Source organism: Lampetra planeri, chromosome 49, assembly GCF_965212315.1.
Source record: "Lampetra planeri chromosome 49, kcLamPlan1.2.h2, whole genome shotgun sequence".
NCBI lineage: Eukaryota > Metazoa > Chordata > Hyperoartia > Petromyzontiformes > Petromyzontidae > Lampetra > Lampetra planeri.
Window position 1 is genome coordinate 3,237,008 of NC_136155.1, and position 24,809 is coordinate 3,261,816.

The 24,809-nt window shown below is 48.1% G+C and overlaps 1 protein-coding gene across 1 annotated transcript in view; it reads right to left on the minus strand.

Moving 5' to 3' along the window:
* The window catches only part of LOC144733970 (von Willebrand factor A domain-containing protein 7-like), a 52,329-nt gene that overhangs the window by 6,178 nt on the left and 21,342 nt on the right, over nucleotides 1–24,809 (minus strand). The window contains exons 7-12 of the mRNA XM_078615999.1: nucleotides 4,739–4,877; nucleotides 3,198–3,355; nucleotides 2,636–2,893; nucleotides 1,941–2,159; nucleotides 992–1,146; nucleotides 397–511 (exon numbers count right to left, since the gene is read on the minus strand). Coding sequence (XP_078472125.1) covers nucleotides 397–511; nucleotides 992–1,146; nucleotides 1,941–2,159; nucleotides 2,636–2,893; nucleotides 3,198–3,355; nucleotides 4,739–4,877 — 1,044 coding nt within the window. The remainder of the gene's footprint in view (nucleotides 1–396; nucleotides 512–991; nucleotides 1,147–1,940; nucleotides 2,160–2,635; nucleotides 2,894–3,197; nucleotides 3,356–4,738; nucleotides 4,878–24,809) is intronic.

Below are 24,809 nucleotides of genomic sequence, written 5' to 3' on the forward strand. Positions count from 1 at the left end.
TGGAGTGTGGACTAAGTGAGTGACTATAAGTGAGTAACTGCGATGGTTACTATATGAATGAGTTACTGTACGAGTAAACGTCTATATCAGAGGTCGCAATCGGGTACCTGATACCCGTACCCTACCCGATACCTGGCTACCCATACCCGGCCGGGTATCGGGTACGGGTACCCGTTCCCGACCCTGGCGCGGCCAGGTACAGGTACGGGTAAGGAATCAAAACCCGTTTGCGACCTCTGGTCTATATAGGTGAGTGACTACGAGGGTGGACTATACGTGTGAGTAAGTGACTATATATAACTGACTACGTTGATGGACTATGAGTGATTGAGGATGGATTACAAGTGACTACGATGAGAGGTGGATAATGAGGGTGATTCTGATCCTGTGCCCAACCTTCCTCGAAGTTGAGCTGGGCGAGACGGAAGCTCTGCACGGTCGTGAGCTGCATGTGCATGCGGCAGAACGGGAGGCCTTCCGGATCTGAGCCGCACACCTCCACCATGAACGCCTGCAAACCAGCATCCGCAGCATCAGCCACAATCTAGCCGCTGTTGGATGAAGACCACCCCCCCTCCCCACCCCCTCTAAGTCATGACATTGTGTAACGAGTGAGTTGAACAGCAATTCTCACAGCCAGATTTAGCTCAATTAGAGACGCGACGCTTCTCTTCCCCTCCAACTGCTTCGAGCATCTTCGGGACCAGATCCAGAAAATCAGACTAAACTCCTTGAAAATCGGAATTACTTCCTGAATTGGATGGGAATGCAGAGTTGTTCACCAACTCACTGGTGAGCGAGCTGAAAGATTAATAGTTTTCGTGTCGGGTAGCGTAAGATCTTATCACACATATTCCTAACTGGAAAAGCAATTGCTTATGAATCATAAAGTAGACAGATATCACAGCTCTACTCTGATCCACGCCCCGCCCACCCGATCCCTTCCGATCACCCCTGATCCCCGTGTCCCCTCCCTGACCCCAATGCTCACCATGGGGTCATCGAATTGCAGGGGGACCCCAAACTCGGATTCGGTGGGTGAGACCAGGTACTCGAGGTTGCCCATGCCGGAGAGCAGACGGACACTGGACATGGAGTAACCAGCCACGCTGCCCATCGGCTTCACCCACAGCTGATACGGCTCACCTGTCTCGCCACACAGCGTCGCACCACGTCACAACACGTGGCATCACGTCACAACACTTTGCATCACACTTACATTACACCACGTCACACCATGTCACCACATGGAACACTTCACGCCACATCACAATAACACTGCGTCACACCACGTCACAACACACTACACTGCATCGCACTCACGTTACACCACGTAACATTATGTTGACACGTTACACGTCGCACCGTGTTACACTGCATTGCGCCACATCACACCACACCATGTCACACCGCACATCATACACTCACCATGTTATCAATCACTCTTAAAACCTTGCAAGGACACTGGTGTTAACATTATCCGCATCAGAACATCACCAGCACGGTCCGCACATCTTCATAAATGGAAAATTAAAGACACAAGCCACAATGGTGCGATGGTGGCCATGCAAGCCAAACTATGGACCGACCATATAGGAAACCCAGAGACCCATAGAGATACACATTGACCCATAGAGATATGTAGAACACATTAACGACAAGGCAAAGTAGTATGACTGTGGCCATGCAACCCAAACTATGGACCATTTAGTAAATCTACTGCAATTTGTGCTCCTTCAACGGAGGAAAAACAGCAAAACTACACAAATTCTCTCTGCTCAAGCTCTCTGGTTGTGGCCAGCAGACCTGGACATTGACATCTGGCTCCTGAAAATATTGCCAAAGACCCTAATTGATCATCACACATGCCACATGCACTACCACCACATACACCCACGCACACCCCACGTGACTGACCACCGTCACCCCGCGCGCCGTACCCGTGACGGGGCGCCCCGGAATCGGCAGCATGAACCCGTTCGTCCGCTGCAGCAGCTGAGCAGTGAAGTCGACCAGGCTCCGCCCGGTCACCTTCACCAGGTGAGGCCCCACCGACCCCGTGACTTTGACCGTCCAGATGCCCGGGGTCACCGAGGTCACCCTGCGCACGACGTTCTGGCTGGAGGACACGAGCTCCTCCACGCCGGTGGCGAGATCACCTGACGACGGGATGGGAGCACGGCCGACATCAGTTGCTAGTGATCGTCTGAACCGGTTCTGGGCCTCCCCCGAGGTCAACGGAAATGTAAACGAGTACCTGGTGTGCAGTGAGTAAACGTCAGCACGGGCGTGGGCATGGCACTAGCCACACTGCCCCTTCGTGCGCCAGTCTTTAAAGATGCTCGCTAACAGCACTTGCCCTAACAGCCTGTGTAGGTTACATGGGGGACCTTTGTCTGTGGGTGTGTACTATAACAGAAGAAGTGTACGTGTTATACCCCTTTTCCACTGGCACATCTGGGCCGAGCCAGCGCAAGGGGTGTTCATGGTATAGGTGGTTTTTCCACTGGCTGTTTGCTGAGCTGAGCCAGGACCACGCTGGCCTCACAAGACATCTGAATCTGGTTTGGGGACAAGCAGAGCCAGGTGCGTGACTAACAACGCAGTCATTGCTGCCATGCAATGGAGGCGGTACCTGAGGGAAGGAACAGCTCCACAGTGAAGGAGGCCGGGCCGCTCACGGACACGGCGATTTCGGACAGCGACGAGTCCACGGGGAAGGTCACGGAGTCCGGGGTCGTGACCTCCACGTAACGCACGGAGACAGGCGCCGCGTTGAGGCTGAGCTCCAAGCTGCCCAGCACGTCGGCCAGCTCGTCCTTGGTCGTCAGGATATACTGGCCACCCGACAGCGCTGTGAGGGTCTCGTATATGTTCTGACGTGGCTCGCTGGCTGTTTGGGGGGGGGGGGGGGAGTTGGGGAGGAGGAGGGAGGTGGAGGGGTTGGTGATGGTGCAGTTGGGAGAGGGTGCAGAGATAAGGGTGAACATGCATAGGTGATATAAGGGGAGAGTGGGCAATGGAAAGAGAGGGCGAGTGAGGGCTGTTGAGGCAAGGTGAGTGTAAGAAGTTCGGTGAGTGTGGGTAAGTATCAGTGAGTGTATCCGAGTGTAGGTCACCTTGTTGAGAGACAAGGCGAGTGTAGTGAGTTTGGTGAGGGCTGGGCAAGTTAGGGGTGAGGGAGCTGTGCGTGGTACCGCGTGAGTAGAGGTCTCGCTGTGTTCGGGCCATACAGTAGGACCCCGTGTTGAACACATGCAGCCGTGAATCCGTGCTCTCTAACAGCGCCTGCACTGCATCCTTCTTCTCCGCCTCGTCCTTTGCTCCCGCATCCGTGAACAGGTAAATATCCGACCTGGATGAGAGGGAAACAGTTTCGTAACCATGTTAGCAATAGAAGAGCAATAAAGAGTTGACTGACCGCTGATGAGCGAGTCACTGGAGTCCATTCGTGAGTTCTTCATCATCCATCACCCTGACTGCTTTACTCTAAATTCTAGCCAGTGCAGTGAGGTAGGAACTGGGTGCTCCACCCCAGACATGGCAGCAAGATTCCAACTTCGACTGAATGTGTGTTGAATTTAGCAGTGATAATAATTGGAGTTAAAGACAAAGGCCTTGGGAGAGAGAAGACAACCAAGCATCTTCGATGCCTCCAGAACCTCTTGTAAAGTCTGCCGTAGGACCACTCTGTGTGTACAGCCAAGGTTGGAGCACTCACAAGAAAAGGTGAGTGGGCTACACTCGTACATTACTCCTACACGAGAAGACCGTGTCATACCCCAACCAAGAAAACGTGTTTCAACTTTTCTAGCTGGGCGGTGGTGGCTGTGTTGCACGTGGCCTATAATCCAGCACGGTGGAGGCACCCAGGGTTTGTGGATCACCGCACAAATGTTGTGAAACTACCTTCCCATGGGCGTCGAAGAAGAACCGTACCCTGGCACGTCAGAACAACGCAGTACAGCAAGTGGACTAATCGCCACCTGTTTCCATCTGTATGGGGATTGAACGTTGTCCCTATCATTCAAGGCATGGGTTTCTTCCGGGTTCTCCGGTTTCCTCCCACTTGTATAAGCACCCATTACTTGACTGGGGGGGGGGGGGAAATGAAATAAATAAATAAATAGATGTGTGGGATCCTGCTGAAAAAGAGTCCTACAACTAAAGATAAATAAGTAAACAAGTCTAATCACCCAGATTAGAATATAGCCATTCCATGACAGGTCAAAGGAGATTGTCGTTCTAAGCAAATTCATGCTTTAACGATGGCCAAGAAAAACGTTAACATTACCGGAGGAACCATGGAACTGCCATCCTGACGTGATATTACACATCCTGATGACAGGTGCCACAGATGTGGGTCGGAGCGTTCTGCCGATGGACGTGCGAGGCAAGGAACCGAGAGGTGGACCAAAGATGAGACGGAAAGACAAGACCAAGGAGGATATGGTGAGCATTCGCCTAAAGCAGGGGTCGGCAACCTACGGCTCCGGAGCCGCATGCGGCTCTTTACGAGCTGCTTCTTGACGATATGTACGTATGTACTCAGATGCATTGCGGCTCTTGAAATACTGAATTTTGTACCGAATTGGAAAGAAATGGCTCTTCTTGTTATTTTGGTTGCCGACCCCTGGCCTAAAGGTAGGAGGGTACCGCAAGCAGGGCAAAGTGGACAAAGACAAGCAGGGCCACCGAGCCTGGGATAAAGCGAAGGAGAGCGATAGGTCATGGTTACCCGGGCTGCGAGATCTGCAACGCACGCTCCAGGGCTGAGAGCGCCATCTCAGGGCAGTCTCCGCCACCACCAACTTGCAGCGAGTCCAGTGCCTGGTACATCTCTGTCCAGTCCTTGGTGATCAATGGTTCGTAAACATCTACTCACACACACGAGGGAAACGCTGGGTCTTAACACGGAGCCCCAGCAAACCCGAAGCATGACCTTATTTGCACAGAGTGGTCTGGGTGGGGGGCATGAAACAGTCAATACTAAACAAACTCTAAAAAAATGCCAAACGCTAAACGAAATAAGTATCCATGTCATCAGCTCCTGCCATCATACAGTCTGCTCTGGCTCTCTCCACCGCGTGAATGAGGAAAGGTTCAACGTGGTTTTGGGTGTTTTTCAAAGTGGCAGACTTTAAATACAAACATATAAAGAACACAGACACTGGTGTTAAGTTCTCACGGCGTATTGACTGACGTCAGATACGATGATGCGTCATGAGCCCCCGCCCCTGCTTGACCCCGAGTCAGATTCAGACGCCATCTTTGAGGCCAGCAGCGTATCACGGTTTGGTGCCGGCTCGGCTCCGCAAACGGCCGGCGGAAAAAACACCCGTACCATTAGGACAGCTGGGTTGGCTCGGCTCGGATGTGTCAGTGGAAATGGGGCAGAGGGGGCCCCAGGAAACCCCGGGGGCCACGTACCGGGGTCACCGAAGGTGACGAGCACATATTTCTCGGGGGCCTCCGTTTTGTTGGCCACTTTCAGCACCATCTCCTTGGTCTTGTCACGTACAGATGCAATGTCGTCGCCCATGCTGCTCGTGACGTCCACCACGTAGACGAGCGAGTACCGCTCAAGGTTGAACAGCTGCATGACGAGCTCTTCACCCAGCTCCTCCAGCTGCTCCAGCACGCTGCCCGCTGTGATGAGAGGTCGCCACATGAGGGAAACCGTGACCTGATCCCAAGTCCACCCCTGACAACCACAAGTCTGACTCGAACCTTACTTTACTTCACACCCTGACTCTCTCACCCTGACCATGACTCTAACCCTTACTCTATCCTCCCCCTGGTTACCCTGACTTGAACCTCACCCCGGATACCTTAACTCTGACTCTCAACTTTACTCTCTCACCCTGACTCTAACCCTGACCCTAACTCAAACTCTGATACTTAATCTTAATGCTGAGCCCTCTTTGTGTCCCACCAGAGTTGACGAGGACGTCTCGCGTGGCGACCATGGCCACCTGCCCCGCTTCGTCGTGATGGTAGTAGTGTGGAGAGAGCTCCGGCTCCAGAGTCTCCTTGTTGATGCCGCCCGTCGCAGTCTGGTTCTGCCACGCATCGTTTATCCCGCCGTGACTGCACTTGCCAGCTTTGGGGGCAGAGGGGGGAGGACAGAAACATGGTGATGTCCACAAAGACACAGCGAGGCTCATAAAGCCAGATGGCCAAGCGCTAGCGCGTTTGCCCCTTGTTGCAGGGGGTCGTGGTTCAAATCCAGCAGGCAGCCCAGGATATTACTGTGGGTTTATCGACCATAAAACGCAATCTGGCAGCTTCATACAAAACATGACTCGTACTAAGGAAAACATTCGGCAGTTTCATTAGCCAAGTCTGGTGTGTGCGGATATATGCGAGCGAGTGGTGAGCGAGTGGTGGGCGAGTGTGCAGTAAAGTGTGCAGAAGGCAGGTGCATGACACGTGTGAGCTCACTTGCAGGTTTATTTCTGCACATTCTGCCAAGCCTGTATCCACTGGTGAGCGGTGAAGCCGCGATGATGTTGCTCAGACAGTCGTACACGTCGGGGTCACTGTGTAGCAAAAATAGGTTACAAATGCGTGATGCATAGAGATGTACGGTACAACAGCAGCCTATGACAATCTGCAGTGCACGGTGGTCGATCCATCCAAGCAATCTCTCCCGAAATGTATACTGTACGTAGGGGTTCTCAGACAGTGATTCATAATAGATTTTTTTTAGTTCGGCCACTTAACGGTCTGACTAAATCTGTGTCGCCAAGGCCACCCACCACCCGACATAGCCCAAAACAAATTGTCACGCGTTTAATGCGTGAATTAATTGTTTTAGCTCAATTCACTCGGTGAAAACCTACGTAAAATCCTCATAACCTGTTGCATCTTATTGCTAAATTTGATTGTAAGGATTGTTCCTAAACTGTGCCGCGCCCATAGCACAGGTCCTCGGGCACGAGCGTTTGTAATGCGACCGAGTATTCATTGCCGTAGCCACCCTGAGTATATCGCCACGTATTTCTTTGTACAGATTTCCTTCGCTTTACGCAGTAGATGCGTTCCAAAAAAGGGGCGTGCAAAGTGAAACCACCCAAGACAGCTGTCTGCCGAGTAACACATACAGTAACACACAGACAATGTTGTCCGTCGGTCAAGTGCAGATGCATCTGAGTACATCCAAACCGCATATTGTGAATTTTAGGTATAAATAGGTTAGCCAAACCCACGTAAAGCGAGGGAAATCTGTAATTAAAGTGCCGTGTAATGTGAAGTTGCTCTAATAACGCGTCCTGTCCTACTGGGTCCTACTGGTGAAATGTGCCTGACAAATGTAAACGGTTATCATTACACAACATATTCACACACCCGTATACAAAAGACAGATCCCCCAGTTTAGCCTCACGATTGTTGGGGCAAGTGCTGTTAGCGAGCACATATGAAGGCCGGAACGGCACACAAGGGGGTGGGTGACCAGCACCACGCCCGGCCGCCTTTGTCTCCCCGGGTGTCAAGATTTTTACACATCGCACGAGGTACTCAATTGAGACCGAGTCGACAATGTGCACACACACATGGAGCATATGGAAACAGGGGAAGACGGGGGGGGGGGGGGGTCCGGGAAGATGGCGCGGGAGTTGGGGGGGGGCGGGAGTTGAGAGGGCGGGGGCTTGCCTCGTGGTCGTGCAGTCTGTGCAAGTGGCCACGGTTGAGGATGCAGTTGCTGGAAATGGCAGGTCCATGTTCACTGCAGGAGGGAAGGGTGGAGAACAGGCAGCAATAACATTCAGTGTCCAGTCGCGTAACTATCAAGTGTACAGGCGGTGCAACTGCACCGGTGGCCACGAACCTTCGTGGCCCAAGTACATTTCAAGTGATTGCTCTAGAGCAGTGTTATCTCAAACTGTGTTGGCGGGCGGACCACGCGACCAGTACAAACATTCCCGCGAACCACACAGCCCCCCACCCCTCGTGACAAAACATAACAAAATAACGCAGCTAAAAGGGCATTTTATGAGGGGTATTTAGATCTTAAGTGTTAGGGTAGTTTAATCAGGGTAGTTTATCTACGGTTTATTAATTAAATATAAAAAAATATGAATTAATGGCCAAAACACATGATATTAACATTGTCATTATTTCCAGATCAACCTTGATTTGCAGGAGCCAGCGGACCACCTCGAGGGTCGTGGCAGACCACGAGTGGTCAGGGTCCGCACTTTGAGAACCCAACTTAAATTGACTACTACAGGGGTCTGCGGAAAAAAAAACAAATAGAGTAATAACATCTAGATTTTAATTTTCGTGACTGCAAGGATCCATACTCTTTGGTTTTTTCGGTAAAGTCACGTAGGTAAAAAACAAATTAAAATAAATTAAAATGAAAACATCTAAATTCAAACAAATCACGACGTTTCGAAGGCAACACAAGCCTCCGCCATCAGGTGGCTGCTCCAGCAAAATTACTGTAGCGTATGAAGAGAGCTATTTCTGAGACGCATGGTTACGACCAAAGATTTGTCCATGAAGCCATCCAGATACACAAACATAGACATAACTTCAACCGAGAGGATGGATTCAAATTGAGCAATCATTGGAAGGATGTAATTAACTATGTTAAACTTTAGCTGCCTTATAGCTTACAGTCATTTCCATTTACCAGTCTTCCAGCTTTATACACCACCACCACCAAGATATTTGATGTACAACTGTGTTTCAATAGCGTTAAAAATTGTCCCCCCCCCTTCCTACTCTCCCCCGCCCCCCGTCCCCCCCCTCCCCCCGTTTCCGCCAACCATTACACGTACAATCACTCCTCTTGCCCTCGCGCCGGCATCACAAGATGCTTATCTATCGGCTTAATTCAACCAATTCTCCATGCCCAACCCCCCACGATGCCGCATACTCTCTCTCCCTCCTCGGCCACTTGGCTCCTCCCCCCTCTATTATCCCATATAAACATGCGTCTCATAAATAGCTATCTTTATATGCTACAGTGATTTTTCTGGAGCAGCCACCTGATGGCGGAGGCTTGTGTTGCCTTCGAAACGTCGTGATTTGTTTTAATTGAGTTGTTTTCATTTTAATTTATTTTATTTAGTTTTTTTACCTACGTGACTTTACCGACAACAACAAAGAGTATAGTAATAACATCCTCACAAAGGAAATGAATAATTCAAACAGCAAGTAGCATACTCTTTGGTTCTTTCGGTAAAGTCGCGTAGGTAGAAATAAAATAAAACAAATCACGACGTTTTGATCGCAACACAAGCGGTCGTTTGTGTTGCGATCGAAACGTTGTGATTTGTTTTATTTTATTTCCAACTACGTGACTTTACCAAAGGAACCAAAGAGTATGGATTCCTGTAGTCACGAAAGCTTCAAATCAAGAGCAAGTAGCATGTGGTGGTCTGAGAAACGTTTGGAGGTTGAAAAGGGGTCCGCACACTCGAAAGGGTTGGGAACCGCTGCTCTTCAGTTTCAGTTTCATGTATTAGGTATAGCCCTGTGAGCCATTCGGCTCTTGAATCCGGTGCAACAGCAACAACAAAAAAACATGAACAAGAAAACATCTTCAAGTGAATATGTGACTATGTGCAAACAGAAAATCCAAGAAAAGACAGCAAAATATTACAGAAAAAGCACCGTACACCAACGCTGTGTGCAAAAATCCCAGTGGGAAGCAAGTCAAACAACAACAACCACAAGACAACTTATATTAAGGCCATCAGTCTAACTCCGTACTACAACAAACATGGCCAAACCAAAAAACTTTTCGAAATCACCAAAATAAAGCCATAAAATCTCTAAAGTCGAGATTGATGCTATGGGGTGGGCCCCCTTACCCCGTGCTATGAAAGTGATTGTGCTGCGCTCCGCATTCACAGAGCCGCTAGGAGGCGCTGACTCGTGTGCGTTTCGTGTTTTTTTCTGGGCGATGATGATGATGGACGATCCCCAGTGCGACTGTGGTCATGGCGTCCCAGACCATAGAACGTATCGCTTCAACCTGCCCACTAACATCTGTTGCGGAGAGCACTTCATTTATCCAATTAGCATCTCAGGATGCCGTTGAGTGGATCTTCAAACGAGGCATCCCATTGCAGGTTTCCCTCGCTCTATGCGGGAAGATGCAATCCAAATATGGGGCGAACAAAGCGAAATCCCGTACCATGGACCGCAAAGACCCAACCCACAATGCACCGCAAGCGGAGATGAGCTGCCTGCCGAGTAGCGCGTACAAGACAGTGCACCACACGCAATGTCCCGTGTCCGACCGCATAGCAGGGACAATTCAAACCGCATTTCGTCAATGAATGGGTAGAAATAAGTTAGTATATATACGTAAAATCGCACAAAGCACAGGAAACCTGTATCAGGTTTCCCCGCCTTACGAAAAATGAAGGGCTAGCCACGCTGGGCGCCTGCCGTGCCCTGATACGCTTGAGCTTTTGATCAGTTAAAGAACTTTATAAGATACCCCCCTTCCTCATAACCCCCTCGCGGGTCTTTGTACCCCACCAATATATTTGTAGAGGTCGTGCGGGGGCACGCTGAGGTTAGATGTAGGGGTCATGGGACCCATGCGTGACCCCTACAGATAGGGGATTGGGGGGAAAACACCCAAAATATAGCATATTTGTGCGAATTAAGGAAAAAAAGTGGAAAGGTTCATTTTTTAAGTGTAGGACCCAAGTGAGAAGGTGCTACTGGGCTAACATATGGGTGAGTATGTGGTATGGGGGTCAACACAGCAGTGAGTGAGTGCAACAAGGTTGGACACACTGGTGGGTGACGTGTACAGGTGGGCACGACCCCTGTACCCCACGTACCCAGGGCCTCCAGGGGGAGCGCATTGCCCTGCTCGATCCAGTTGGTGTTGGAGTAGAACTTGTTGAGAATGTGCAGCATCTGACCCAGGTTCTTCCTCACCTGGGCTAGATTGCTCGAGTTCGCATAGCTTATGGCAATTTTGCGGAACTTGTTCAACTCCCCTCTTGCTGCACACACACAGACACAAGCACACACAATGGTCCTCGGTGCAAGGCCATAAGAGCAAGCGAAGGCTGCAGGGCCATTTAGGTGGACACATAATAAGAATAGGTTGTACCCTTTCTGGCAATTAAGCAAGTGTTAAGAGGTTCAAACAACACATAAATACTGTAAATTTTGCAAAGAATGAAGTCTACATTAACCACACGTACTTATGGTGAACATGATAATATATGCATTGTCTTTGAAACTGATTTGCCTACACTAGAGTCAGCCTTTTTATGGCCTAGTCTCACCAGTGTCAGACCAGAGATCAATGCCAAAATGCGAACAGTTCAAAGCCTATGCAATATCACCATTTATAGCTCTGTTTGAGCAGTTATATCTTTGAGATATTTTTGCTCGTCTCAAAGTATGAAAAATAATAATAGGCTACACCATTTCTGGAAATAAAACCAGTGTTAAGATGTTTTGTTGGAGTGGGCATCAATATATAATAGGTGACGTTTCGGGCAGTGTACCTTATTAGCGTGATTTCGAAAAATGAAATGATATATAATATACAAATCCGTGAGTGTACTCACAACTTATCCAAAGACAAAGATCCCCCCTATTATAGCCTTAACAGACTGTTGCGGCAAGTGCTGTAAGCGAGCACCTATGAAGGCCGGCACGGCACACGAGGTTTAGTGGCCAGCACCACCACGCCCGGTCGTCTTTGTCTCCCCAGTGGCGATGTTTATACACCACACCAGGTACTCATTTGAGGCTTAGTCGACCTAGGGGATGACCATGACCGAGGCAGCAGGGCCTATTCAGTGGAGGCTGTTGTCAATCCATCACGTCGAAATTTTAAATGATTTACAACATACAAGTGCGTGGGTATCCTCACACTCACTCACCCTTCTACTCACCCACCCGTGTACTCACCCACCCGTGGACACGTACGTACCACCCGTGTACTCACCCACCCGTGTACACGTACGTACATCCGTGTACTCACCCCCATGTGCATTCGCCTGTGCACAGACGCACACTCGCGGCGGGGGAATAGACGGGGGGAGAGGGGAGAATGGGAACCCCCGCGGTAAGGGGATGATGATGAGGGGGGATGTGGATCACCGGGGCTGGGGTGCGAGAGGGGACCCGAGTCCCCCGCGGTACCTACTGTCTGCCAATTTATCGCAGTAAGCAAAGTAGGGGGTGATGTCGGAATAGCCCTCTTCCATTAAGTTGTTCCCGTCCACCACCTCCTGCAGAGCCTTGACGAACCTCAACGCCGACACGTTAGCTAGCAAGAGGGGGATCAGAGACGGGTTACTCACCAACAAGCCTCAACGTCACTCAGCTCACCAACGACTCCCCTCACCACCCCGTATCTCACCAAGCTTTATGTTCTAGCCAATGCCCTCACCATCTCTCACCTCACCATCTCTCACCTCACCATCTCTCACCTCATCACCCCGTGTCTCACAAAGCCTCACCTCCCCACCAATCCCCTCACCATCTCTCACCTCACCACCCCGTGTCTCACAAAGCCTCACCTCCCCACCAATCCCCTCACCATCTCTCACCTCACCACCCCATGTTTCACCAAGCCTCACCTTCCCACCAATCCCCTCACCATCTCTCACCTCACCACCCAGTGTCTCACAAAGCATCACCTTCCCACCAATCCCCTCACCATCTCTCACCTCACCACCCCATGTTTCACCAAGCCTCACCTTCCCACCAATCCCCTCACCATCTCTCACCTCACCACCCCGTGTCTCACAAAGCCTCACCTTCCCACCAACCCCCTCACCATCTCTCACCTCACCACCCCATGTTTCACCAAGCCTCACCTTCCCACCAATCCCCTCACCATCTCTCACCTCACCATCCCGTGTCTCACAAAGCCTCACCTTCCCGCTAATCCCCTCACCATCTCTCACCTCACCACCCCGTGTCTCACAAAGCATCACCTTCCCACCAATCCCCTCACCCGATTGCCTCACCAACTCGCGCCTCGCCAATTAATCCCCTCACAAAGGGCTGTGGTACGGCCTAGCGGTGTCGCGGTCGCCGCTTGTTGCAAAAGGTTCACGGTTCGCCTCCAGCGGCCGCCCCAGTGAATGCTTCGCTGTGAGTTTAACCACGGGCGTGTTGAACGCAAAAGTAGGCCGTTGTGTTCCGGTGTCATCGTACACATAACGACCAAAAAAAATACACCGCACATGACTCAATTGTGGTGATACACAGCAGCAGCATGCAGACGAATGCGCGTTTGCAAACCAAAGGGACAACTTGCCACTGGGGGGTGCCCTGCCACACGTGTAGAGATGTGATGTGATAAAGCGCTCTGAGACGCCGTAGGGCGCTATGTGAAAAAAATCATTGTTAAAGTTTCACCTTCCCGCCGATCAATCCCTTCACCACTAAACCTCGCCATCACTCACCTCGCCAATCAATCCCCTCACCACAACCATCTCACCACCTCTCCTCTCTCCCCTCTCGTCCTTCACCTCCAAAGCGTCTCTCCCATCGCCTCCCGATATCTCCCTGCTCGTGTCTCCTCTCACCCTCCCGGTTTCTCCCTCCCCACCACCACCATACCGACCCGCTTCCATCATCTCCCCGTTACCTCACCTTGGTAGTAGGCCCCGATGAGCGTGGTCGGCGTGAGCGGCGAGAGACCCTCCAAGGCACCCGGCGCCAGCCCCGCTTTGCCCTCAAGGAACTTCGCCACGGCTCTCAGTGCCCCGGTCTCCGTCACGGACTCGTCCGTGTGGTTGGCCAGATACGCGCCCAGGGAGGCCTGGTTCGGGTAGAACCCCGCGGCGGGATCATGGACCAGGGTCAGGGTGAAGATCAGGGTCAAGGCGAAGGGCACGGCGAAAGACATGGTTAAGGCGGGTGGGGGGGTAAGGGAAGGGTCAAGGGGGTTAGCGAGCGATCGACACACAGGCAGGTGTGGGTGATTGGGAGCGTGAGTGACAACGCTGACGGGTAAGATGATTTAGGCGGTGAGACTGACGGGTGATGGATTTAAAGAGAATGTTGTCAGAATTGTGCGGTTGACAGACCGGCGGGGTGAACATATTAGTGGGTGACGTGCCAATGTGACACACACACCCACAGCCCGGATCTGGTTCTGAGCAGGGTCAGTTTTAATCTGGCGTCTTCACTCCCTGGACCTTGGCCCCGTGTCTCTTATCCGTCGGACATAGGGCCAATAAATCACATAACTAGACACACCATCACTAGGAGCGACACAATCAATACAAAACAAAACAAAGATAAAGGCTGTTGGGGCAAGTGCTGTTCGCGAGCACGTATGAAGGCCAGCACGGCACACGAGGGGGTGGTTGGCCAGCACCACGCCAGGTTATTATAATAACTGTGCAGTCTCCAACTTCTCAGTTTAGCAGAAATTACCAAATCATCAGTTCACTCCGGACACATCCCTTGACCCGGGCATCTGGTCCAACACCATGTGAGACTAGGCTCTAAGGAAAGCTGTCTCGGGTTTGGACCAATCAACTTCAAGGACAGTGTATACATTATCAGAGTTATGTTTTTTGTTTGCATTACGACTGCAGGTATTGTGGTCTATGCACACATGACTCCTTGTAAAAAAAGGTGTCAGTTTTGTTGCCAGATAAAAGGGTAAAAAAACAATCATCAACTACTCCACAAATTAGCATTTTTCCGCAAAAAAACCCACAAAAAATGTTGACTTTATTACATTTCTTATATTTAAAGTCGTACCCATCAGAAACCGCTCAATGTAAAGATTCCGTTCTTTTTGTTAATTAGAAAGAACACAAATGAATGAACGTAATACTCTATGAGGGGAAGCTCCTATCTTTTACCGTTTTCGAATTATTCACATTTGAACACATAAAATGCATATTTTTTTCGTTCAAAACCGCCTAAATCCGAAATATCGCAAAAACAATAAAACATAGAACAAAGGTTATCGCTTTAATTGTATTTGCTGTTTAACGCTCTATCAAACGAAAAAAACGCAATCTTATATTTTGAACAGTTTTTTAATGACACGCACAAACATGCTATGGGGCACTTAAATTAGAGATTTGGGGGCCTTAAAATGAAAAATCTCGGATTTTCAGATTTTTACTGTAATTTGTCCTAAAAGCTACCTATGTACCAAATTTCTACTTTCTACCTTGTCGAGAAGTACCCTAGAGGTTTTTGAGACACAGAAATTAAGGTATTTATTTATTTCGATAGTTAAGGCAGGGTTCTCATCAAAAAGCCACGTATCAACAACGCTCCCTACTAGCAGACTAATTGACTATGCAGGCCGGAGCTGCGGACATGTGCCGCGTAGGGGCTACTACCACTGAGGGTTCCCTTGGCGAGACTGCAGCAGGGTATGGTTAAGATGAGATGTGGTTATTTTTTTTAGTTAATGCTTCACTGAGTGTCATGACTGTTGCAGGCCTACCACGTTTGCGCAGATAGGGGGTAATGGTTGCTTCTCTATAATCCCCAATGAGTAATATTTTAATTTATTATTTTATTTTTAGACGTGACTTAACCGAAAAGAACCAAAGAATAATTCCTGCAGTCACGAAAGCTCCTAAATTAAGATTGAACCACTTCTACGGGGAAGTTTTAAGCTTATCCTTTTTCTTTCTGGCTATTTGTTCTCTCTGCCTGTGTCCTCTCTTTGGAATTTTCACACTTAAAATTCTAACTTAGCAAATTTTGAAACACGTAATCAACCAGGCTATGCGTTAATTGTGTGTTAACCGACTCTCTGTATTGTATTACATCACATTTCGATATTTTGCTGGGTTATTTAATTTTCGTGTGCCTGTCTCCTAGTTTTCAATTTTGCGTGCGCGTTCCACATTGTCATCTTACTTGCAGCAGCAGCAGTACGTTGGCGTACACTCATTGATATGCTAATTCTCTCTGCCCCCTCCCTCTCTCCGTTCTCGCCCCCCCTCTCTATATTTAAGGGACCGTCATAGAGACAACCCCTCTCTTTGTGCCGATGTGTGTCCTCTCTCTGTGTGCCGTTGTGATGTCTGTCTGCTTGTATGTCTGTCTATAGTTTTCTAGTTAGATTTTTTGTTGCTATTTCTTTTATACCTGATGATGATTGCTTGTGTTGCAATCGAAACGTCGTAATATGTTATTTTAATTTATTATTTTATTTTTAGACGTGACTTAACCGAAAAGAACCAAAGAATAATTCCTGCAGTCACGAAAGCTCCTAAATTAAGATTGAGTAATATACGGTGTAATTTATTTCAAAATGTGGCAAATTTGGACCATGATGCTGGCACACAATAGCAGATGGTGCGTAGTAGTATTTTAATGGCTACTACCACCACCACATTAATGAGGGCAGCCACTGGATTCGAACCAAGAACCCTTGCAACAAGCGGCGTACGCGATACCTCTAGACCATGACACCTGGCTATGAGCTGCTGGGGCGTTTAAGAAAGTGCAATGTGGATGTAGATCCTTATTTCTTATTCCCTGAATGATAAAAGTCTATTTTGTTGTCGTTCCCCCGCACCTCTGATTAGCACGGTTGGCTATGTAGGGTGCGAAAGAAGTTCAACATACGTACAAGGGAGACTTGAATCTCTTGTTAATGCTCAGATGGGTGATCTGCACCAGGACTTGCCAGGTCTAGGTGTCTCTATGTAAATCTATGGGGTCTCTTTGTAAGTCATTTATGATCGGGCTGAGACCCTTAACTCGATACACCCTCACCCACCACCGGTCGACTCGCTACACCCAGGAGTAGATTGGCGACACCAGTTAGTCGAGCAGATAGGTTGCGCGTGGTGGGGTAAAGTGTGGGTACTCCCAACCTCTTCCAAGACGTACTGACCAGCAGAGTAGGCCCAATAACTCTACCTCGAGATAAGCTCTCCACAGCTCCCTGTAGTGGAGGCCCTTTTCCACCAGCAGTGGCATGACTAAGCAATTGCAGGGCTGCACCTTTATATGTTGAACGATTTACCATGGTCAATATATGTTTTACTGCTCACAAGCACCATTTGTATGCAGTATATAGTACTGTCCATTGCACAACTGTTCAGAATGTACGTGAGTAGAGAAAAAGGCAAGTTCGTCATATTTTATGGCGTTTAAACGGACATCAAAGAGGGGTTTTGTTTGTTTAATATTGTTGAAAAACGTTGTTTCGTGGTCTGAAAAAAAACCTATATTTAGGCTTGAGAGTATGCAGTAGAAGAGTTGAACCTGGACTTTAACAGGGGCAGGCAGGGAGTCGGACAGCACGGATGGCCGCGTGACACCCACAAGCGTGGCGTGTATTTGACGGAAGAAGTGTGAATTTCGAAAGTAATTTGGGCTGGACAACTTTTGTTGCTGGAAATGTATTTCAGTTAATATCCGATGTTTGTGCACTGTTTTCCGTTTATACTCTTAACGAAGTAATTTTTGCACCAATTTATATCTGGTTTGATTTCTATCCCATTGTTATCTCTTTCACCTTTGTTGCATTGCTGTGCTTGTTTTTATCTTTTAAAAAGTCAGTTTGGTGACCCGGGTGGTTTTGGCCAACGAGACTCATCCTCGTCCCTTGAAGTGCTCACCCGGTTACACAAAATACATTTGAGCCACCAATACGCATTTCACATAAATGCGTCAGAAGTGCCTACTGATTGCCGAAGGCGGACCGCGCAATGATTAACCAGCCGACTCCACCTAGCCCAAGGTTTATGACCTCTTATTTTTAACAACAATAACAACTCACAAAATTAATCATCTACAAACGCCAGATGATTCCAAAGTTGCACCACCAGACTCCTGAATGAGACCACATCAGCCCAGCGCTCCAATCCATCCACTGGCTCCCAATCCCATCCCAAATCAGTTCCAAGATCGCGATCTTCATCTTCAAGATCCTCCGTGGACTCTCCCCTGTATGCTTCTTACCTCATGCCCCCTCCCGAGGGGGGCTCGCGTACCCTGGCGCCGTGGTAGGCCTCGGCAAGGTAAGGTAATTTACCCTTTTTACCGGGTAAAAGGGTAAAGGTGTCGGCATGCCAAGGGGTAAGGTAAAGGGTAGGGTAAAGGTAGCTCGGAAGAATTACCCGGTAGGGTAAAGGTAGCGTGAAGTATTACCCGGTAAATACGGTGCCTTGTTTACCGCTAAAAGCTCAGTGGCGCAGTCCGTGGCCTCCATTTAATAAGTAATGTTAAAAAAAACTTTTGTTAAACACGCTTTTATTAAATGTACTCGTAATGGCAGAACTCCACGACTCCAGGAAGTGGCCCCGAAACTTGCCATAACGTAAGGGGCCGTGGTGATTTACAGCCAACGTGAGTTGACTGTGGACAATTAGACCCAAGCCGAAACATAACATATAAAACATAATGTAAAAAAATATATTTATATATTAATTTGTGATAATAGAATATCGTGTTGTCATCAGTATGACATAAATATACCAAGTTTGCAGTCGATACCACATTGGGAAGTGGGTTAAAATTGAGTTTCAATATTTGAGGATATAACAACGACAACAACAATAACGACAACAACAACAGACAGAGTGAGTTAAAAGAAAGCGTGTAACATTGGAATCATCGAGAGTATTCTATATGAATAAAGCGCTCTACCTAGCATTTACCGTTATAAACCTTTTTCATGTGTAGTACCCTAGTAATACCCTGTAATCAGGTAATTTGTATGGGGTAAGGGTAAAAGGTAGGGTAAAGTTAGGCTCGTTGGTTTTTACCTTTAACCTTACCTGCTAAAGATTAAAAGGTAGGGTAGAGTGATTGTATTGTGGTAAGGTAAAGGTAGGCTTGTTTTTTTAACATTTTAACTTTTACCTTACCTTGCCGAGGCCTACGCGGTGGTGTGAGTGGGGGAGACGTTGGGGGTGACGGGCGGAACTCCGGGGGTCGTGGGGATACAGATAGAGAGAGATGCGGTGGCGAGGGGGGCGCATGGGGACACAGGGAGACACCGGGAGGGAGAGAGAGGGGGTGGGGGAGCGAGCCAGAGAGACACTGACAGGGGACACGGGGAAAGACAAGCACAGAGAGACACGGTGGAATGATGAAACATGGCAACCACTCCAAAAACAACGAGCACATCTAACATACTACAGCGAGTTGGCACAATGGGGAGCACAGGTGGTGCATCTGCCAGTCATCTAAGTTAACCCATAACACCTTGGTCTGTCCCATGACATCCTTCTAGCAGAGAGCCTTCGACACTTAAAGTGGCCTCAAAGTGCATCTAGCCTGGCACAAGCGTTGTGGTGACGTCCCCGCCACTTAGTGGCGAACGACGCTTTTTGTTGTACCCGGCGGGGAAAAATATATTTCAAAACTTCTCAAAACTTAAAAACATAATATATACATACACAAATACTAAGCTTTTGTGAAAGCCCGGTTTGTCTGTCCATTTGTCCGTCAACAAAATTACAAGTCAAAAAGGTTATAGAAAGTGGGGGGTAAATAGTTGATCTAAAAGGTTTACGAAAATTGTCGACCCCCCCACTACCCTCAAAAAATATTTTTACCCCCGCGTAGGGATACATACCTAAACACCCTACATACAACAGAGTGAGTAGTATCGAGTGACTCTACGGTAGTATCTGGCTCTACAGTAATAACTACTGACTCTGCAGTAGTATCTAACGACGATAGTAGCACCTACTGAATCTATAGTGGTATCTATTGCCTCAATAGTAGTATCTACAGACTATAGTAGTAACTACTAACTCCATAGTAGTATCTGCCGACTCAATAGTAGTATCTGCAGACTCCATAGCAATAGCTGCAAACTCTATAGTAGTATCTGCAGACTCCACAGTAGTATCTACTGACTATAGTAGTAACTGCACACATTGGGGTGGGAGGAGGAGAAGAGGACATCACACTTTGAAGAATTACCTCAGCGTTGTGTCTTTTTCAACAGTTTTTCTTAACGTGATTCTTCAGTCTGGGTCAAATCTTGTAATCAAAATTTCGTCCACTTCTCGTTGTCCAATCAATTCCACATTTTGCACACGTACACGGATCCGGTGACAATGCATGCCTGTATCAAAATCGACATCAATTAATCAATTAATTCGCTACTTTAGAGCAATTTACATTTTGTATGGACGCCTTATTATTTATATATATTTGTGTAGGTCAAAAACGCCGCGGTCCCTAAACTGTGGACTCGGCTCACACAGAAAGCAGGCGCTGCGTGTCTCTTGTAATCAAGTTGTCGTCCACTTCCCGTTCTCAAATCGAGTTATTTACTTTTTAGTGCACTTTTAAATAACACCGTTGTTTTTAAAAAAACTTTTTCAAGGAGTTTATTCAACTTCACTTGTGTTTGTCGTAGTCAAATCTTGTAATCACAAGTTAGTCTTCTTCCTGTTGTCTAATCAATTCAAAATTTTGCACACATACTCAGATCCGGTGACAATGCATGCCTGTATCAAAATCGGCATGAATTCGTTATTTAATTACCTCCTTTCAAGAAATTTAAAATTTTGTATGGACGCCTTATTATTTACGTGCGGATTTCACACCTGATGATGATTGCTTGTGTTGCAGTCGAAACGTGAGATTTTTTAAATATTTTATTTCCCTTCTACGTGACTTTACCGAAAGAACCAAGAATATTAAACGAAGTTGTTTATAAAATCGTTGTTTTTATAAAAAAAAAACTAAATTTAAAGGAGTTTTCATCTTCTTGGTTCTTTCGGTAAAGTCACGTAGAGGGGAAATAATAAAAATAAAACACAATAAAATACAATTCTCACGACGTTTCGGCCACAACGCAAGCAGCCGTCCTCAGGTGAAGAACAGGTCTGTCGGAAAGACAGTCTGGGTCAAATCAAGTCGGATGCTGTCTTTCCGACAGACCTGGTCTTCACCTGAGGACGGCTGCTTGCGTTGTGGCCGAAACGTCGTGAGAATTGTATTTTATTATGTTTCATTTTTATTATTTTATTATTACGTGACGACTTTACCGAAAGAACCAAGAATATGAATCCCTGCAGTCACGAAAGCTTTAAATCGAAATTTAAAGGAGTTTTGTTTTTGCATTAAAGCGAATGATACATTTTTCCCGCCCCCGTGCGTTGCTATGGGAACCACGACGTTTCGTGCTTTGGCGCGCGCTCAACGTAGAGTAATATCATAATTAATAGTACTAAATTGTCAATTTAACTACTTTAAAGTTAGAAATGTAAACCCCAGTTTGTGAGTTAAAAACGTCGCAAGTTGCGTATACAGACAGACAAAAATTACTTTTATAGGTAAGAATTAAAAGTACTTGCAATAATAATTTACCTAAATGTTTACATAAAAGACCCATTGACATTGAACCGTTTAGCCATGTTACTTAGGGGGGAAACGTTTAACGTGATTAGATTAACCCTAATCTTTATCAATCATATAACTATATATTTTTAAAGCAATTTAATGATAAATGAAAATACAACTTTGATCATTACCTCATTAATTAAAATAAAACCCAACGCGCGGTGGGAAAAAACAACTGCCGCTCGCGCGCCAAGATTCGATTCTTTAAATCGCTCACAGGAATCGAAGGTAGTCGATTTCTTTAGAATCGGCCTATTCGCATTTAATCGATACCACAAACGCTGACCAGATATCGATTCTCGCCAGTCCTGTATAATAATAATAGTTCAATTTGTAACGCGCGCAAATTTGCAGACGTAGTGGCCGCAACTCAGAGGTGCCGAGCCAAGCTCAGAGTCGCTCAAAAGCACGTGGATTGTAGAGGTGAGTTTTTAAGTGTCTCTTGAAGGAGGCGATTGAGGTGATGCTGCGAATGTGCAGAGGGATATCGTTCCAGACTGTTGGGGCTGCCACCGAGAAGCGAAGTATAGACATGATGACCATCCTGGATCTTGGTATCGAGAGGAGGTCGTGAGTCGCGCTGCGCAGGCATCTGCCGTGTGCTGAGCTGCAAGTTGTCAATAGTGAAGAAAGGTACGGCGGGCAGGCGGATATGAAGGCATTGTGGCAGAGGCAGGCGGTCTTGTATGTGACCCTACTGGCGATGGGGAGCCAGTTGAGAGCACGGAGACAAGCTAGTGAGTCGAGACGGGGATGAGTGTGGGCAATGACGACGCGTGCCAGGAGGTTGTTTTGTAGTCTTTGAAGTTTCTTTAGGTTGCCAGCGGAGGTCCGGACTAGGACGGAGTTGCAATAGTCAAGGCGAGACCCAACTATGCAACATGCCAATGTGTTGGCAATTTCAGTAGAGATGAGAGGACGTATGTGTCTAAGAGCCTTCAGGTGAAAGTTACATGAGCTGATGATATGGTTGGTTTGACGGTCGAAGGATAAAGTTGAATCTAGGATGACACAGAGGTAGCTGAAGTGGTCGGTGAACTTGATGCTGTGACCGAAGATGTGTATGTGTGTGGGGAGTGCTGCTGAATTGAGACGTTGCTTGGTACCTAACATGATGGCCACTGACTTTTTCGGATTAAGGGCTAGGTTGTGTGCAGTGAACCATTGTTGCACGGCGGTGGTACATTCCGAGAGCCTCTCGAATCCAGATGCATTGCTAGAATCGATGGCGGTGAATAGAATCGTGTCATCCGCGTATGAGTGATGCTTAACACCAAAGCTTGCAATGAGCCGGCCGATCGGGGAAGTGTAGGCTGTGAAGAGCAGGGGACCTAGAACGCCACACACTTCATGGTTATCCCCCCCCCCACCCCCAAAAATACAAAAGTCTATTTTTATACTTTTTGCATTGTGTACAACCTGGAAGCTACCCACATGCCAAATTTCAAGTTTATTGCATGCCGGGAAGTATGCTACACATTTCGAACACATTCACAAATTTCCCTTTTAAGTAGTATATAGATGTTTGATGGGTGTGATGCACACGGTGATTGTCGTGATTGCAATTTAGTGATACTGTATATTTGACGTGTAATGAGTCGTGCGTGCAGTCGACGTGTGATCAGAGTGACAACCTTTTTTTCGTGGTGGGTTGCACAGCAGGGCACTAAAATAATTACAAGTTCGCATGCTTACAAAGAGTCAACCACCTCGTTTATACTGCTCAATCGGGGGTTAAAGGTCGCTGACGAGCGGTAAACCTTGACAATGTACGTCAATGTGCAGGGTGTGAAATGGCAATAATTGCTGACGCCACAGCCAAACATAGCATCTTGGCCCGTATATTTGTGTATTTGTAGTGGATTCAACTGAGTCCCAGACGTACTTCTTGGAGGCAACACACATCTATAAATACCAACACATAACCCAAAGGGGTTACTGCCCCTTCACCAGATAACCTATGCTGGTGGACCACCAGGCTAACTATGCTAGTTACAGGGAGTAGCTACAATGGACAGGATCCTAGCTGGAGTCCTCATCCACGTGTTGGAGACGGCGCCTGCAGTGTGGAGATGGAACGAACTCGCGTGGCGCAATAAAAGGCTTGAGGCACGAGGGATGCACATACCAACTCCGCCGCCTCAAGCGGATCTGGACACATTGTGGCCGAACGACCCGAATCACATCAACCGGTCCTCTCAAAGGTTTGAACAATTTTGGTTACGTACCCACCGGTACGATTGGACAGTGCAATCAGGCTCTGTCCACAGGCGCCCACTCATGTGTAGAAACACGTGAACCCTTCAGCCGCTCATTGGCCAATTGGCGCAAATCAGAATTAACCCTAGAGGCTTTTGAAGGGTGATATGCACAGAGTCAGAAATTTTGGATTTAGCTTTGTTGGGCGCGGCCTGCATCAATCGGGGGCCCGTGTTCTCTCCCGTACATTAAAAAAACACGGTGAGTAGCCGGTGGATGCGTGAGGGGCCATACTATATGCAGATAGGACTCCGGGAATCTGTAAATCCCAGTCGAGTTGGGACTCGCTGACCTGGTGGCTCAACATGGACGTCAGAGTCCTGTGTAGGTGCTCAACCATGCCATCCGTCTGCGGGTGGTACGGTGACGTGCATACCTTTGTTCCCAACAAATCGCACACCTGCAACATCTTTGAGGATACATTTTTGCCCTGATCAGTCAGAAGACGTTCGGGAGCGCCCTTGTCCATTACATAGCCATTGAGGAATGCTTCAGTAATCGTCGCCGCTGACTGGATGGGGAGCGGCTAGGCCACAGGCCATCGTGAAGAATACTCGACTTCCACCAGCAATTACTTATTCCCACGAGGGGTAGTGGGAAATGGACCAAGGATGTTGAGCGCAACTAATTCGTTCACGCGGGAAACCTGAATCGATTGTAATGGTGGACAACAGGGTTTCACCGGCGGCTTCCGCTGCACGCACTGCACATACCATTTCAACAAATTAGTGACATCCTCAGCCATGCCAGGCCAGAAGAAGTCCAACTTGAGTGTGGCCAGCGTCTTATGTACACCTAGGTGCAACAAGCGCTCGTGTACCGCCAAAATGATGTTGCCCTGCAGGGCAGTGATGTTGTATTGGCGCAATCCTCTGTCCCAATGCGCCTTTAAGAATGACAGAGGCGATACCCCCGTCCACGGCCACCACCACCAATACCAGTGGCAGCAGCGATTATCTGTGTGTATGTCTATGTGCGTGTGTACTGCAGCTGGGGTTCACATCCCCCCTTTCCCGCTCTCGTTCCGATGCTGAGGGGAAACGGGTGAGGTTCAGGACTGCGGCTCGTGCAGCTGCAACGGCTGCATTGGGTACGCGGTTCAGACCTCCCCGGAGACCCTGGCTGAAGGAGGAGGTGTTCCGGATGGTTGAGAGAAAATGACAGGCCCACTCCCGGAGAATGAGGAGGCTTACCGCAGCCTTCGCTTGAAGATTCAGAGAGCCGTGCGGCGTTGCAAG